Raw genomic sequence first — 13,787 nt, 5'->3', positions numbered from 1 at the left:
AAGCTTACACTGCCTCGACAAGACTTCTTTCTGGCCGCCAAAGCAGAGGTAACAATAGAAGAAGAGTGTCTTCGAAATTCCAACTTGTGTTAAGTAAACACAAAATGGAAGCTCAGAAAAAGGCTCGTTTTTCATGTTTCAATTTCCAATTTTAAACGAAAAACAGCAGACGGCTGGTTCCCATTCAATGGCGACCGCAACACTGCCGCCTTGTGGACGGAGGACGAACGGGCCTTTCAAACAGTTGGTCTCAAAAGCAAATGCGCGTTGCGCGACCACCCGATCCACAAACGCAAAATCCGACAACTCGCAAGCATAAATCAATATTGACAAATGCTAAGTCATAAAAAAATCGCACATACAGAATAATGTGATTCATTTTGAGACAAATGTACGCGGCTGCTAAACATCTGACTTTCAGTCGTCCTGACATCAATTTAGAAAAATGAATGCTGAAGTTTTACAATATTTTTACTAATTTATAATATATTTGATCGACTAAAAATGAATGTTTAAAAAGTTTAACTTTGAAACATAATCAAATAAAAATGTGTTTAATACAGTATATAATCATTTTAGACAAAAAGATCCATGTTAAAATTTTTTTTTTAATGATCACTGTATTGAAGAAAATATTTATGCTATTTTATTTACAATGAGCTTATGTTTACTTGATGGAAATTACTACAAAATATTATTTTAATTTAGAAATAAAACCACTAAATGCATTTTATTTTAATAAAATAACTCATAAAAAAAAACTATACACAAGTCAAGTGGGAAAAAAGTTCCTCTTTTAATAATTGTCAGGATTGCTTCAAGTTCACAAACAGGTTGTAATACAGTACAAGACCACCAGGCGTCGCCAAAGTCACCAAGGCCGCATGCACCCTTGCCGAGATATAAAATGGAGATTGGGGTGTCGGCAATGATTCCCAACGACTCGCAATCTTTTTCTTTTGAGATTTCCCAACCATCAAAGTGAGCAATCCAGCAAAAATGTCTGTGTGGCGATGCGTGCGTCGGGAACCAGCAAATCATTCCCAAGGCAGCCGTCGGCCATTCCCGACTCGCCAATGACTTCACGACGTCATCGACCGCTCGCCGTCCGCCGGGTTCAAGTCGACTTTCTGCTGCTGGTCTTGGCGCAGCACCAGCACAAGCTGAACATTCTTGGCGGCAGGGCTGGGATCAGGAGGACCGGCGTCGGGGTCCGGACCAGGACCGGAGACCTCCAGGGGCATGTTGAGCTTGGCGGTCAGCAATTGGATCAACTGCTCGGCGTCCGTCTGCTCTTTGTGCAGGTGACACACCGATGCAAAGGACCTGCGGGGATGCGGTTGCCACGGCAACGAGGTCAATAGGACGCGACAGCAGACTTACACACACTCGCACGCACAAAAAAAAGAAAAAAGAGAGCAATGATGTCAAATCTGTAAAATTACCGAGATGAGGTCACGCCAGGTCAGCCGCGCCTGACGACAGACGAGATTTGCATTTCAACACGCAATTGCGATGGCCGGGCCGAAACCTTAATTTGGCTGGCCAGCAGAGGGCGACAACATGGCGGCCCCTCACATGGATCCGTTTGATGCCAACTAAACTCCATTTGTTTGGCTTGAAGTGGAGCTTTTTGTCACCCCCCCAAAACAAAAAAAAAATATGTGTCCAAACCTTCTCAAGATGTCCGCGTCCGAAGTCAGCGTGGACGACACCTCGCTGAGCCAGCAGGCCAACATCAGGGCCAGCTGGTCCAGACTCAGACCGTCCAGACCGCCGTGCGCCACCAGTTGCGTCCAGCGGACCTGCAAGCACGCAAAAGGGAAAACTTCATCCTGGTCTCGGGCTGCCGTCGCTGGAGCCGGCCGCTCGCCGGCCGCTCGCCGGCCGCTCGACGCCCGCTCGACGGCCGCTCGACGGCCGCTCGACGGCCGCTCGACGCCCGCTCGACGGCCGCTCGACGGCCGCTCGACGGCCGCTCGACGGCCGCTCGACGGCCGCTCGACGGCCGCTCGACGGCCGCTCGACGCCCGCTCGACGCCCGCTCGACGGCCGCTCGACGCCCGCTCGATGCCCACCTGCAGGAAGTTGGCGAGGACGGGCTTGACGCAGACGTCCAGCGGCTGCAGGCGGCAGCTGCAGCCGGCGGGGATGAGGACGGCGCGGGTGGAGGCGGCGCTCAGCAGCGCCTTGAACTCGTGGCTGCCGTGACCTCGGTGGACGTCGGCCATCAGCAGCGCTCGGCCCCACGGCCACACGCGCGGACGCCACACCTGCGGCAAAAGGCCGGTTTGTCTTGAGGGCTCCCGTGTCATCATGACATCACGGATCGCTCCAGTTCAGCCCAGCCATCGTTTTTTGTGATTCCGCCCCCCAGTTGGATTCAAGTCCATGTTGTCATTTGCGTGTCGTTACCTTGCGCGTCCACACCTGCAGCCGCCGCGCGTCGCTGAATCCGCCGCTTCGCGCCTCCAGCAGCACGTTGTCGGGGAAGCCGTCGGGAAGGGCCGGCGGCGCCCCGGCGAAGAAGAGCACGGGCGGCAGGAAGGTTCCGTCCGACAGCGCCGACAGCACCACCTCCAAGAGGGGCGTCTGCGCCGGTCGGCCCCGCAGCTGGAAGGCCCGCCCGCTGCGCTCAGCGAACAGACGGTCGTCCACGAACACCGACAACTCGTCCATGAAGCCCACGCGGTCCGGACGCAGCGACGCGCTGCGGATCTGACGTCCGGCAACGCAACAAATAAGATAAGAATCATGGCACGCCAAGCAGAGTCTCTTGTGGGCGGGGACTCACCTGCGAGCACAGCGAGAGGACGAAGGCGGCGCTCTTCTCCATGACCACGTCCAAAACTTTGTCGGGCAGGCGTCCGCCGGGGCTGTCGGGCCGCAGACGGCGGCACAGGCGGCGGACGGCCTCGCGCCCGCTCTCGGCCGCCACGCGGGCGCTCGACAGCAGCAGGACGTCCTCGTTGATGGCCAGCTGCTGCTCGTGGCGGATCAGCGCCCACATGGCCACGCGCCACTCCCACTCCGCCAGCAGGGGGCCCTCTTGGGGCGGCGGCGGCGGAGAACCAGGAGGAGGAGCCGGCTGGGACGGAAAGAGCGCAGACAAGAGAAGTTGACATCTTGGAGAAACGCTGGGTCGGCCGCTTCACGTCAACTTTCTAAACTCATCGATTCAATCCATCGCACCAGGAAGGAAAAAAGCAACAAAGGTCGCATGTTCTCATCATCAGCATTTCATGAAGTCCCACTTGACTATTTTCACGTCCTCGACGACGGCCGAGCCTCGTTTGAGGACCTCCGTCCGCTTTAAACGAGCAAAAAAAAAAAGAAAGAAAAAAAGAGAGATCGCCAGAGACCAATCGAGTTAAAAAGAGAGAAAAAGAGTTCTGAGGGGACGAAGAGAAAGAAAAGAGACGAGTTCAACAAAGATGGACACAAAATAGAAAGAACGACTTGAAAAGTCAGAGACAAAAAAAAGAAGAAGAGTTCAAGAAGGAAAACCGTTCAAGAGATGGAAGAAAAAGAAAACAAGGAAAAACGGAAGGAACCGACGAGGCCGTTTTTCGAACCGTCAACTTGCAAGACGCAGCGACGGTCAACTCACCGCATGAGCTGCAGGTGGGCGTGGCCTGAGGAACGTGATGCGCATGGCGGCGGGCGAGGACGCGTCATAGGGGGAGGCCAGCGCTTTGACTGACAGCTGGCGAGGCGGCGCCAGCACGATGGGCACGAAGGAACCGCCCCCTTTTCTTCCTCCTCCTCCTCTTCCTCCTCGCAATGAGCTCGCACGGCTGACAGACAAAAAACAACGACAACAAAATCCAGCGGCGCGTCATTTCCCGGATTTGCTTACAAACGGATTTAAGAACGGAAAATCTCAGGCTCGTTCACACCCACGTTTTTTTGGGGGTTTTTGTGGATGCAAATGCAAGCGCAGTGCGGAGGTCGGGGTCACGCTCGTCTGACCTCTACGGCGGCAAAAGGCCACAAAGTTGCGACAAACAGACCACGAGAAATTCTTGGCTGACGAAAAACGTGCACGAAACCTTCAAATTGCCTTCAAAAACGTGACGGCGGCGTGCGCTCGTCTTTTCGTTTCCGTGACGGCGGCGTGCGCTCGTCTTTTCGTTTCCGTGACGGCGGCGTGCGCTCGTCTCTTTTTGTTTCCGTGACGGCGGCGTCCGCTCGTCTTTTCGTTTCCGTGACGGCGGCGCGCGCTCGTCTCTTTTTGTTTCCGTGACGGCGGCGTCTGCTCGTCTTTTCGTTTCCGTGACGGCGGCGCGCGCTCGTCACCCGACGGACGCGTTCACTTCAAATATCGGACGGAACAAAAACAAACGCGGCCAAAGAGCAAGCGAGTGAGAAATGAAGAAAGAGGATTACGTCACGTGGCGGCCGCCATGACGACGAGCGACAGGAAGTGGCACGGAGAAGGAGGAGGCGGGGCTACCTGTCGGAGCGGCAGGTGGGTTCGCCGCGGGTTCCTTCGGCGTCAGAAGCATCTGCAAGGTGACAACACGACATGAGGTGAGCGAGTGCACACGCGGGGACGTCAACATACGGCCAGCGGGAAATCCTCGCACCGTTGACCACACGTATTGCGCACGCCATTTTGCACCACAAACCCGCATTAAGAATGCATCGAGCTTCGTTACATTTCGTTGATCAACAATTCCGATTGCTTATTTTGTCGCACGCAAAGAAAGAAAGACGTGAAAATAAAAATGTCTTTTCTTGGGGTCGATGTTCAATATATTGAAATGCTGACACGTGACAACACGCTAAGCGGTCATGTGACGAGATATTGGCCAACTGCCATCTTGTTCATGACATGGAGGCAAAGCCTTTGACCTCTGACCTCTTCCTTCTCGGCTGACTTTCCAGCTCATCATTTGGATTGAGTGTGGAAGTTGAAATGCGCAAAACCGATACGAGCTTGATTTGGAAAACAAATTGAGAAAGAAAAAAAGACAAAAAAATCCGCATTTGCATATCATAGCTGCAAAAAAGTCTTCCCGACACGACGGAAACCACAACTTCGGCTTTGCGCTCGCTCGTGTCTTTCATTGTGGGCTTACAAAAGGCAACTTTTGTCTCCCAAGGGGGTTTCGGGCACTGTCCGTCTGTCCCCGGAAGCTCAACAAGCACGTACGCCACGGACGACACACACACACACACACACACACACACACACACACACACAAATATTGGCCAACTTTCATAATCATCTGCTTCAAAAACATCACTGCAAAAAAAGTGACGGCCTAAAAATGACTCAAGGACCACAATCTCACCGCAGGACTGCAGATCCCGCCCCCGCGCCCCCCACAAACATCGGGCTCGGTATTGTCACGAATAGCGGCAGAATTCAGCTTGCGTTCCTTTTCAAGGTGACCTTTGACCTGCAATTGCCACGTTTGGATGTGGCCGCGCGTCGTTACCTGCCGTCACGCACGCGTGGTCCGGCCGCCGCGCCAGGTGAGCCGCCATCTGGTCTCCGCCGTGGGTTGCGTATGAGCAGCACGCACAGCTCAGCTTCTCCTGCAAACTGCGCACGCACGCACACACATCAACACACAAACGGCACAAAGTTGCAATTGAGCGCCGACGAAGCAAAATGTCGCGCAATTGTGGAAAATGTCTGAACGCGCAACGTGATGATGAGAAACTTTTGGGCCGAGCCAACGTGCGTGCGTGCGTGCGTGCGTGCGTGCGTGCGTGCGTGCGTGCTGATGCTCACCGCGCGGGCGACTGGAACATGCTGCGGTAGTGCGGCTTGTTGCCGACGGCGGTGTGGTCGCTGCGGGGACGACAGTGGAGTGAGGGTCAAAGGGGACGGGACGAGACGCGGACGTCGCGTCGCACCCACTTGATCATGTGGTTGGCGTAGGCGGTGGAGCAGCATGTGGCGAAGGGGCAGAGCGAACAGCGCACGCGAGACGGGAAGTGAGCGCTCAGCTTGCGGACGGACTTCAGACACTCCACGCAGTGACGGGACGGACGCCGCGCGCCGTCTTCGTCTTCCTCGCTGGAACGCACGCAAGCGAAAAAAAGAATTAGAAAAAAAGTCTGCAAAGGAATGACCTGCAGGTCGGCGTGCGTGCGTGCGTGCGTCTACCTGCTCAAGTTGGTCAACAGGTGAGCTAAACTCTGCCTTGACTTCATCTGGGGAAGTTGCGGCGAGGGCGCCGCCGCCGTCTCAACGTTGACCACCTGCAGCACAAAACGGCATCAACACAAAACTTGACGAGGAATGACAAAAGAAATCATCCCCATCTTGTTTGTTCCACGTTGAACACGGCTTCAACTTTGACCTCAATGCTAATTTGACTTTTGAATCATGAGTTAGCATTAAGCTAGCGGACTTGACAGGAAAGGATTCAACATGTTTGAGTCCGACTGGGTTTGGAAATCCGCCATCTTTTCTACGGCATATCTGAGATCAAATTCAACAAATTCATCCAAAACGGACAATGTTGACTTTTTGCTGTTTTCTCAACAACGTCGCTTCTTTTCAGCTGCTCAAAGTGATGTGATGCTGTCCCACGGGTCAAAGGTCACCGCAGACGTTCAAAAGCATGGAACAAAGTCACACGTGCAGGCGTCACACTCGCCTTGCACGTCGCCACGGTTGGACGTGCGGCCTCCTCACGCTTGGCTCCTCCCACCACCGAGTACGTCCTGACGGTCACCTGCGCAGGCGCACGCGTGTCATGAAAGCGGACGTGCGGGTGCGAGGGTGCGCCGGCCGACCCGACCGGCTGGGCCGACCGGCTGGGCCGACGGCTACCTTGGTTCCTGGCTTGATCCCGGTGAGCTGCGTGGGCGTGACGTGCGTGGCGTGGTGCAGCTCGTAATGCTGCTGGCGCTCTTTCACGTGCAGGAAGTGAAGGCGGCACTTCTTGCAGCTCAACACAAACTTTCTCTGAACACACGCGCGCGCGTTCAATTGTTGAATCAATTGTTTAGCTTGCGATCCAACAATGATTGAAATGTTTTCATGTTGATGAATTTATTTGGGAACTTCTGCAAAAAGTCTTTCCTACTCCTCGCATTCAATTCAAAATCAAAACTAAAAGATTAGCGCGTGTGGAGTTGTTGCCAATGAGAGCCACAGAGAGGGCCCCCTAGTGGCCAGGAGGAGAAGTGAAGCCGAATGATGGATTGCGTCACCTGATGCTTGGCAAAATGCTGCATGTAGCAGAAGCTGCTGCGGAGAACCTTCAGACAGTACGGACACATCAGGTTCTTGGTGTTGCCGTGAAACTCCTCAAAGTGCCTCCACACGTCCGAGTAGAACGAAGACCTGAAGTCGCACACCTGACACGCACGCACACAGTTTTAGAGTGCGCCCGCGCAAAATCAACAACCATGGAGTCAACTCAAGCGAATCCCGTTTGTCAACTTCAAATCATCGAGAGGATCGTCCATCGGAAAAAGATTCCTTTCTGCGTGCGCGAATCCCACCTGGCACACGTAAGGCATCTCGCCGGCCTTGTGCGTGTTCTTCATGTGTTGCAGGAACGAGGGCTCCGTGCGGAAATACAGCTCGCAGATCTCACACTTGGCTGCCGCACAAACACCTTCGTTACACGCCGGCGGAGGTGGAATGTGTGTGCGTGCGTGCGACTGACCGTTGGACACGTGCTGCGTGTGCACATCGTCCACGTGGCACTTAAGTCTGTAGGGAGAGCCGAAGCGCTGGAAGCAGTGCGGACAAACGGACACCGAAGCCATGTGGCGGTCGTCTTCCACCATCTTGGCGGCGTGCGTCTTCATGTGCCACATCAGCCTGCATGGCGGGAAAGCAGCAAAAGCATCACCTCCGTTTTCACACAACAACCACCTTCACACACGTCGGATGCGCCGGATGGGATATTTTGCTTTGATGCTAATCGGTTACTCGTTTGCCAATCAATCAATGATGTCATCGATCAGATGTGCAAAATACTCCGGGTATGTTCTGTGCCGCCGTGGTTAGAAATCACAAGCTTTCTCAGCATATCCAGATCCGAGCGTTGAGGTCACGTGTCCCAAAATGGCCGTTAGCATCGCGCCGCCATTTTGGCAGGATAGAGAACACGTCTGGCAGACTTGAACTGAACAACGATGCGGACCAAAAATGGGTTTCTGCGGAGAGGCTGAAATTTGGACGATTTGGACCACGCGATCGCACGCATCAGCTGTCGGAACTTTGACGGTTGTTCGATGGATTGCGGTGCATGTAAGCAATCTTTTGCAACACATTTGGATGCAAATGAGAGCACTTTGCGTTTCTCACCGGATGTTGCTGCGGAGGGTCTGCGGACAGTGCAGGCAGTGGTAGAGTCCGGCGTGTCGGCCGTGGTTGTCCACGCGCTCGCTGACGGCGCCGCGTCCGGGGTCGCATCCGTAGTAGAAGTCGTCCACCATGATGATCAGCTTGCCGCGCTCTGGTTCGGGCCGGTTGAGCTGTGGGGAGCCCGGGCGGCGAGCCGAGGGTCCCGGCAGGGCGACGGTGGCCGGGGAGGAGGCGGAGTTGACCTTGGTGGGCTGAGGGCAAGAAGAGAAATGACGTGGCATGGATGACGGCGAGCGTGTGGGTCGGACGGACCGGCGGGACTCACGCTGGGCGTGCTGGCCGGCGACTCTTTGCCGACCGCCAACTCGTGTATGACCGCTGCCGACTCCTTTCCAGCCGCCGCCGCCGCCGCGTCTTGGCCGACCTTCTTGGCTTTGTTCCTGAGGCGCTTCTTGATGTTCTTCTTCTTCCTGATCATCTTGAGCTTGTTGACGCTCTCGGCGACGACGGGACTGCACAGCTGGGCGGGAGGAAATGACATGTTGGTCATGTTTGAGGTTGAAGTGGTCTCACATGGCGGCGTGAGGAGCTGGCGGGCGGGGCTTGTTGCAGGCCCGGGTCGATGAGCGCTTTGTCGCTTTATGATGATTGGCTGCTCGCACAATGGAGTCGATCAAGCGCTTTTTCAAAATGAACAACATCAATAGTTTTCTTTGTGGCGAGCGTTTCCAAACCGAGGCGGGACGGAGCAAGACCCAATGCGACGGGCCGTTGACGGGACATTGTGATTTCCTCCATTTACAAAAACAAATCATTGAAACTGCATCCCCTTGTTAAATGTTTGAAGACATTTAAGACCTTCACACGTATTCATCCATGAATCCATCCTCCATTTTGTGTCTGCTCAGCCTTCTTTTGATTGGAGCAAATGTGGGCGGTGCAGAATTTGAAAGGTGTTGCCTGCGACCTGCGACCTGCGACCTGCGGGCTCGGGACGGGACGGGACGGGGCCCATTCCCGAGAGACTCAAGCTTGAACTTACGCAAATGAACCCTCGCAGCTCCGAGACGACTTTGTACTGAGACGAGCAGAGCGCACACTTGAAAGGCCGAGCCGGACCTGGAGACACGCAAGCGCACGCGTCAGTCACGTGCTTCCCATGATCCTTTGCAAAGCTGTGCGGCAAACCTTTTGGAATGTATCTTTTGGTGGCCACCTCAGGTCTGGCGGTGTCCTTGGGCGTTGACGGATGCCGCTGAGGCTTCTGGGTAACGGTGCTCTCCTGGTGCTCCTGGAAAACTTGGTGAGCGGCTTGCCCCGATACCACGCCTGAGAGACCAAATGGAAACAAAACATCAACGTGACCCAAACCTCGGCTGCTCGCTGAGCGCTTTCGTACCCGTGATGACGGGGGCGCGGTCGGACGGGGGATGCGACGGCACCGCGTGGACGCTGACGAAGCCGCTGGACGAGCCGCCGGGGTGGAAGCGCAGCTTCAGCTCTGTAGCGCCCCCTGCGGGAGGTTGAGCAGAAGGTCACCTTCGGCGGCGACTGCCACGGCAACCCGGCGTTGGGCTGCTCGATCCCGCTGGAACTTTTCATTTCAGTCGACTCCAATCGGGATATCGTTTGTGCTTTCGTTTTCGAAAATCAAATCATGTCAACGGTTTTTTTGTAGTCAAACAAAGAAATGAGACCAATAAAGAAAACAGGCCTCATCGGTCTGCACGCGCTCCCCAAAGGCCTAAAAACGCAACAGTGGATGCTAACGCTTAGCATGCTAACGAGCTTTTGCAACAAGACGGAATTCTCTTGATTTGGCGTCGAGTCGACAACAGCTGCGAGCGGCAATGACCGGCTTGAAGCCGATTTGCCAAAGTGGCGGCAAGCGGCTTCAGCTGAACTCCATCTCAATCCTGATCCCATTTTTGTGTTTCTAATCCGAACCTGAATTCGAAACACGCAAAGCAGACTTTTGGTGAGACTGAAAACAAGCCGAGCGACTTTTTGCTTTGACTCTTTTTCAAGTGCAAATGCAAAGCAGGAACGCTCCACCGACGAGCGGAGCAATTTTGAGCAATTCCATTCCAAGCAGCGAGCGGCGTGTCGCGCACTGACCTGCGGGCAGCAGACGAACGTGGCGACCGTTCACCGAGAAGCCGAGACGAGCGGCTGCCGACTGGACACGGAAGACAAGAATGAAGCGCAAGCTTGCTGATGACGCCGGCGGCTCCGAACGGCAACGAGCGTTACGTTACCTTCGCCGCGTCGCGGCTGCCGACTGACGACACGGCATGGCCGACGTTCGCCGGCGGGTCCCCTTCTTCTTCCTCCTCCTCCTCCTCCTCTTCCTCCTCTTCCTCTTCCATCCCAAGCAAGCATGAAAACACACATTTTTTGTTGCTGACTTCGTGATTACGCCAAATGTGGCCTCCCTTGCAAAGTTCACCTTCACGGTGCGGCGGCGACTCTTCTTCCAACTCCATCGGCACGTCGAAAGGGGCGGCCATCCGCACGCAGCCACACCAGACCTTCGCCGATGACGGGGAAAATTCGGGCTGGGGGGAAAAAGGTCCACAAAGTCAGATACGACCAATCGCATGCCGGCTCACCTGTTTTCTAGCTTTGGTCATGTGACATTTGCAGGCTGAGCCGTGATTGGTTGTTACCCAAGTCTTGAGCAAATGATGCCATTTTCGTCGGCAACAAATGGCAAAATGCTTCTTAAAAAAAAGATATTTTTTTTTTAAAGGTATTCAATGTACATAAAAAATAATGACATTAGCAAATGAAATATAGACAAAATATGAACTTGTTATCGCTGAAAATGGCTTAACAAGTAAAGCATGCCTTTAATTTGTTTGTTTTTTTGCCACGCCAGCTGACTGCCACCTGCAAACTCTTGTTTGTGAATATTATTTGTACATTTTGCATGAGGCTGAGCACGTGGCTTTCTACAACTACTTTAAGGTCATCGTTATTCAATGCCGTCTGGTTGTGTGTTGAGAGATTGTAAAACAATACAAAAAATGGAATTAAAAATATATACTCCAAGTAAAAGTCAGCCCTATAATCTTGTCCGGAAATGGGTACATTTTTCAATAGTTTGAACGATTTCTAGCTTTCAGAATGTTTGTCATAGGAAAAGGATGTTAACATCACTGAAACGGTCTTGAAAGATCTGTTGAACAACGCAACGCTCGTCTCATTTACTTCAACTCGTTCTTAGAAATGTTACACATGTACTGTACCTAATTTACTGCAATTGAATTTGGAAATTGACCTGACGTGCAAGTAAATTGAGATAGGAGTTGAGCCACGATTCGAATTCAAACTTGTAAGTCATGGGGAGGCCAATTAGTCTCCATTGATGACGTCACCAGTCTGAACTGCGAAATGACACAAAGTTGCGCACAAGGCTTTCTTTCAACATTTTCCGTAGGCGATGCGTGGAATCTTTCTGACTCGTGCTACTTTCCGAATGATTGTGCCCAAGGCGTCCCGGTCGCTCGCTGTCCCCCACCCCTCCACTCCCCCCTCCTATCTCTCCCCCCCTCCTCCTCCTCAGCCCACCGATGCTAACATGCTAACGAGCTAGCCCGGCATCTCGAATCCAACCAATGCAGTAAACTCTGCAAAACGAGCCTTTCCCAAAAAGTTACTCGTACATTCTCTTACCTTTTGTGTGCCTTTACAGTTTACAAAAAACACTTATTGGAGTAAAACTGTAACCGCAAAGTGTTGTCTTCCTCAAAAAAAAAGCAAGGAACGGCTCTTTGACTATCTGCTAGTAGTTAGCCGCAGACACTATGCACGCGTGTGTTGTGTGTGATAGGGCTACTGCCTCTTGTGTATCCTTCCGCCCCTCGTGTCTCAGGCTGTATACGCCCGTGCACGCTGTCCTGGCGGAGGGATATTATTAGCTTTGGAAGCTATGCTAACAGTTTGTCACCAGTCAACTCTGAATTTATCCTGCCGACGAAAACAAAAGTTTATCCTCCAACGATAAAACAATGACTTTATACATATCTAATATTGCCACTTGCACAAGTGGGTAAAGGTGTGTTTGTATACAATGTCAGCGTCTTAATTCGTATTTTGTAATAGTTTAGTACAATCCACGTGGTTAGCATAGGCGTAAATAACATTTGTAATATAATCATACAAAGTACTCGGGTAAAGCTTATTATTATCTGTTATTCACTAACTAAACCTGGTAAGTGACCAAAGCGTAATCATGCACCAAATATACGTGATTACTATCAGCTAGTTTCATTCGCGTTATTACTAACGCTGTGTGTAACCTTCCGCCCCTCCTGCATCAACGACGGGCGGAGGGATATTATTAGCATTGGAAGCTAGGCTAACAGTTGGTCACAAGTCTACTCTGAATTTATCCTCCCGAAGAAGACAAACTTTATCTTCAACCGACAATTACGTATCTTATAAATAGGTGTACACGTGGCGAAAAAGTGTGCTTGTGTACAACGTCACTTTGGAATACTGTAATGAAGTCCGATTAACGTGATTAGCATATTGACTTAAATGGCGTTTCTAATTTCCACGTCGTATTAATGTCCAGTCGCTGTCAGCCAAACCAGTTCTGCTTCAATAATAATAAATCATAAAGTACAAAAACCTCATAGTCCACGGCTGATGGAACCTTTTCAGCAGGAGTAAAACAATGAGCAACTAAGTTAGCAAATGCTAACCATTCTTGGCTATTGTATTGTTTTTAATGTTATCAATGTTTTCTTATGAAAGTCGTATAATGCAAAGAATCACAAACTGGCGAGGATTTCTTGTTTTTGTATTCAATTGGGGAGTAACAGTCATTTCCAGCACTACTCTTTCAACTATTTTATTTGAATTAAGAAGGTCTTATATGTATTCAAAAATGTTGAACTCACATTAGATTTAGAAAATGCCACAGTGTGACGTTTGAGTAAATGATATATTCAAAAGATTAAACGCATTAATACACAATATGTATGCATACAATGAGAATCTACTAGTTTCTAGTGAGCGTTGCTTTGTGTTTCATTTTGTCAAACGAATTTAGTAGATGTGTTTACAGGTATAGGTAAGAATTTGTCAACACTAAGTGGAGGAATGAAAGAAAAAAAAGAACATATAAATTCCTATTAATTTCGATGGTATTTTCCCAACATCTTCGGCGGAGTTCTGCATTCCCTTTGTTTGTTAGCTAGTAACGGTAGTAAGTTAAACTAGCACTTCCATCGGTTTGTGAACGGAGTTAATAAATAACGCCAGATGCGGCCAGGAAAAGAAAACGTGCGAAAATATTTATAAGGAAATGTGCAGTCATCAAACAATATACTTATAAATACATGCGAGAATATTTAAGGTTACAGATCCATGCTCACTTCAAGCTCGCGGCTACGGGGTCACATGACCGGGACTACGTAATGACGTAAAAGCCTTGCGTCATCACCATAACGAAAGTAATAGTCCCCCCCACCATTCATAATATTTTCAT

The 13,787-nt window shown here is 51.5% G+C and overlaps 1 protein-coding gene across 2 annotated transcripts; it reads right to left on the bottom strand.

Annotated features, from left to right (window-relative positions):
* Positions 1-772: 772 nt before the first annotated feature.
* pogza (pogo transposable element derived with ZNF domain a) lies at positions 773-13,691 on the bottom strand. Of its 2 annotated transcripts, none has more exons than XM_077548898.1 (25): positions 13,675-13,691; positions 10,737-10,845; positions 10,546-10,649; positions 10,406-10,466; positions 9,687-9,800; positions 9,476-9,616; positions 9,330-9,406; positions 8,613-8,807; positions 8,288-8,538; positions 7,641-7,798; positions 7,474-7,574; positions 7,180-7,326; positions 6,797-6,931; positions 6,621-6,698; positions 6,125-6,219; positions 5,876-6,034; positions 5,747-5,806; positions 5,448-5,554; positions 4,457-4,508; positions 3,611-3,797; positions 2,795-3,088; positions 2,416-2,718; positions 2,079-2,273; positions 1,675-1,805; positions 773-1,326 (listed from the first exon to the last, which is right to left on the bottom strand). In XM_077548898.1, exons 2-25 carry the CDS (start codon positions 10,795-10,797, stop codon positions 1,083-1,085), a joined length of 3,450 nt encoding a protein of 1,149 aa, XP_077405024.1. In that variant the 5' UTR covers positions 10,798-10,845; positions 13,675-13,691; the 3' UTR covers positions 773-1,082. The 2 variants fall into 2 exon arrangements, with proteins under 2 accessions (XP_077405024.1, XP_077405023.1); XM_077548897.1 differs by lacking the exon at positions 13,675-13,691 and adding an exon at positions 11,966-12,159.
* Between the last annotated feature and the right edge of the window lie 96 nt (positions 13,692-13,787).

Source organism: Vanacampus margaritifer, chromosome 17, assembly GCF_051991255.1.
Source record: "Vanacampus margaritifer isolate UIUO_Vmar chromosome 17, RoL_Vmar_1.0, whole genome shotgun sequence".
NCBI classification, from domain to species: domain Eukaryota; kingdom Metazoa; phylum Chordata; class Actinopteri; order Syngnathiformes; family Syngnathidae; genus Vanacampus; species Vanacampus margaritifer.
Note: the sequence above shows the minus strand (reverse complement) of the source record. Positions and strands in the feature narration are given on the sequence as shown.

Coding starts and splice junctions, on each gene's coding strand:
- pogza (XM_077548898.1), bottom strand. CDS start 10,797: ATGGCCGCCCCTTTCGACGTGCCGATGGAGTTGGAAGAAGAGTCGCCG. Junction 7,799..8,287: donor ACCCTCCGCAGCAACATCCG/GTGAGAAACGCA, acceptor CCCGCCATGCAG/GCTGATGTGGCACATGAAGA. Junction 7,327..7,473: donor AGATGCCTTACGTGTGCCAG/GTGGGATTCGCG, acceptor CGTGCGTGTCAG/GTGTGCGACTTCAGGTCTTC.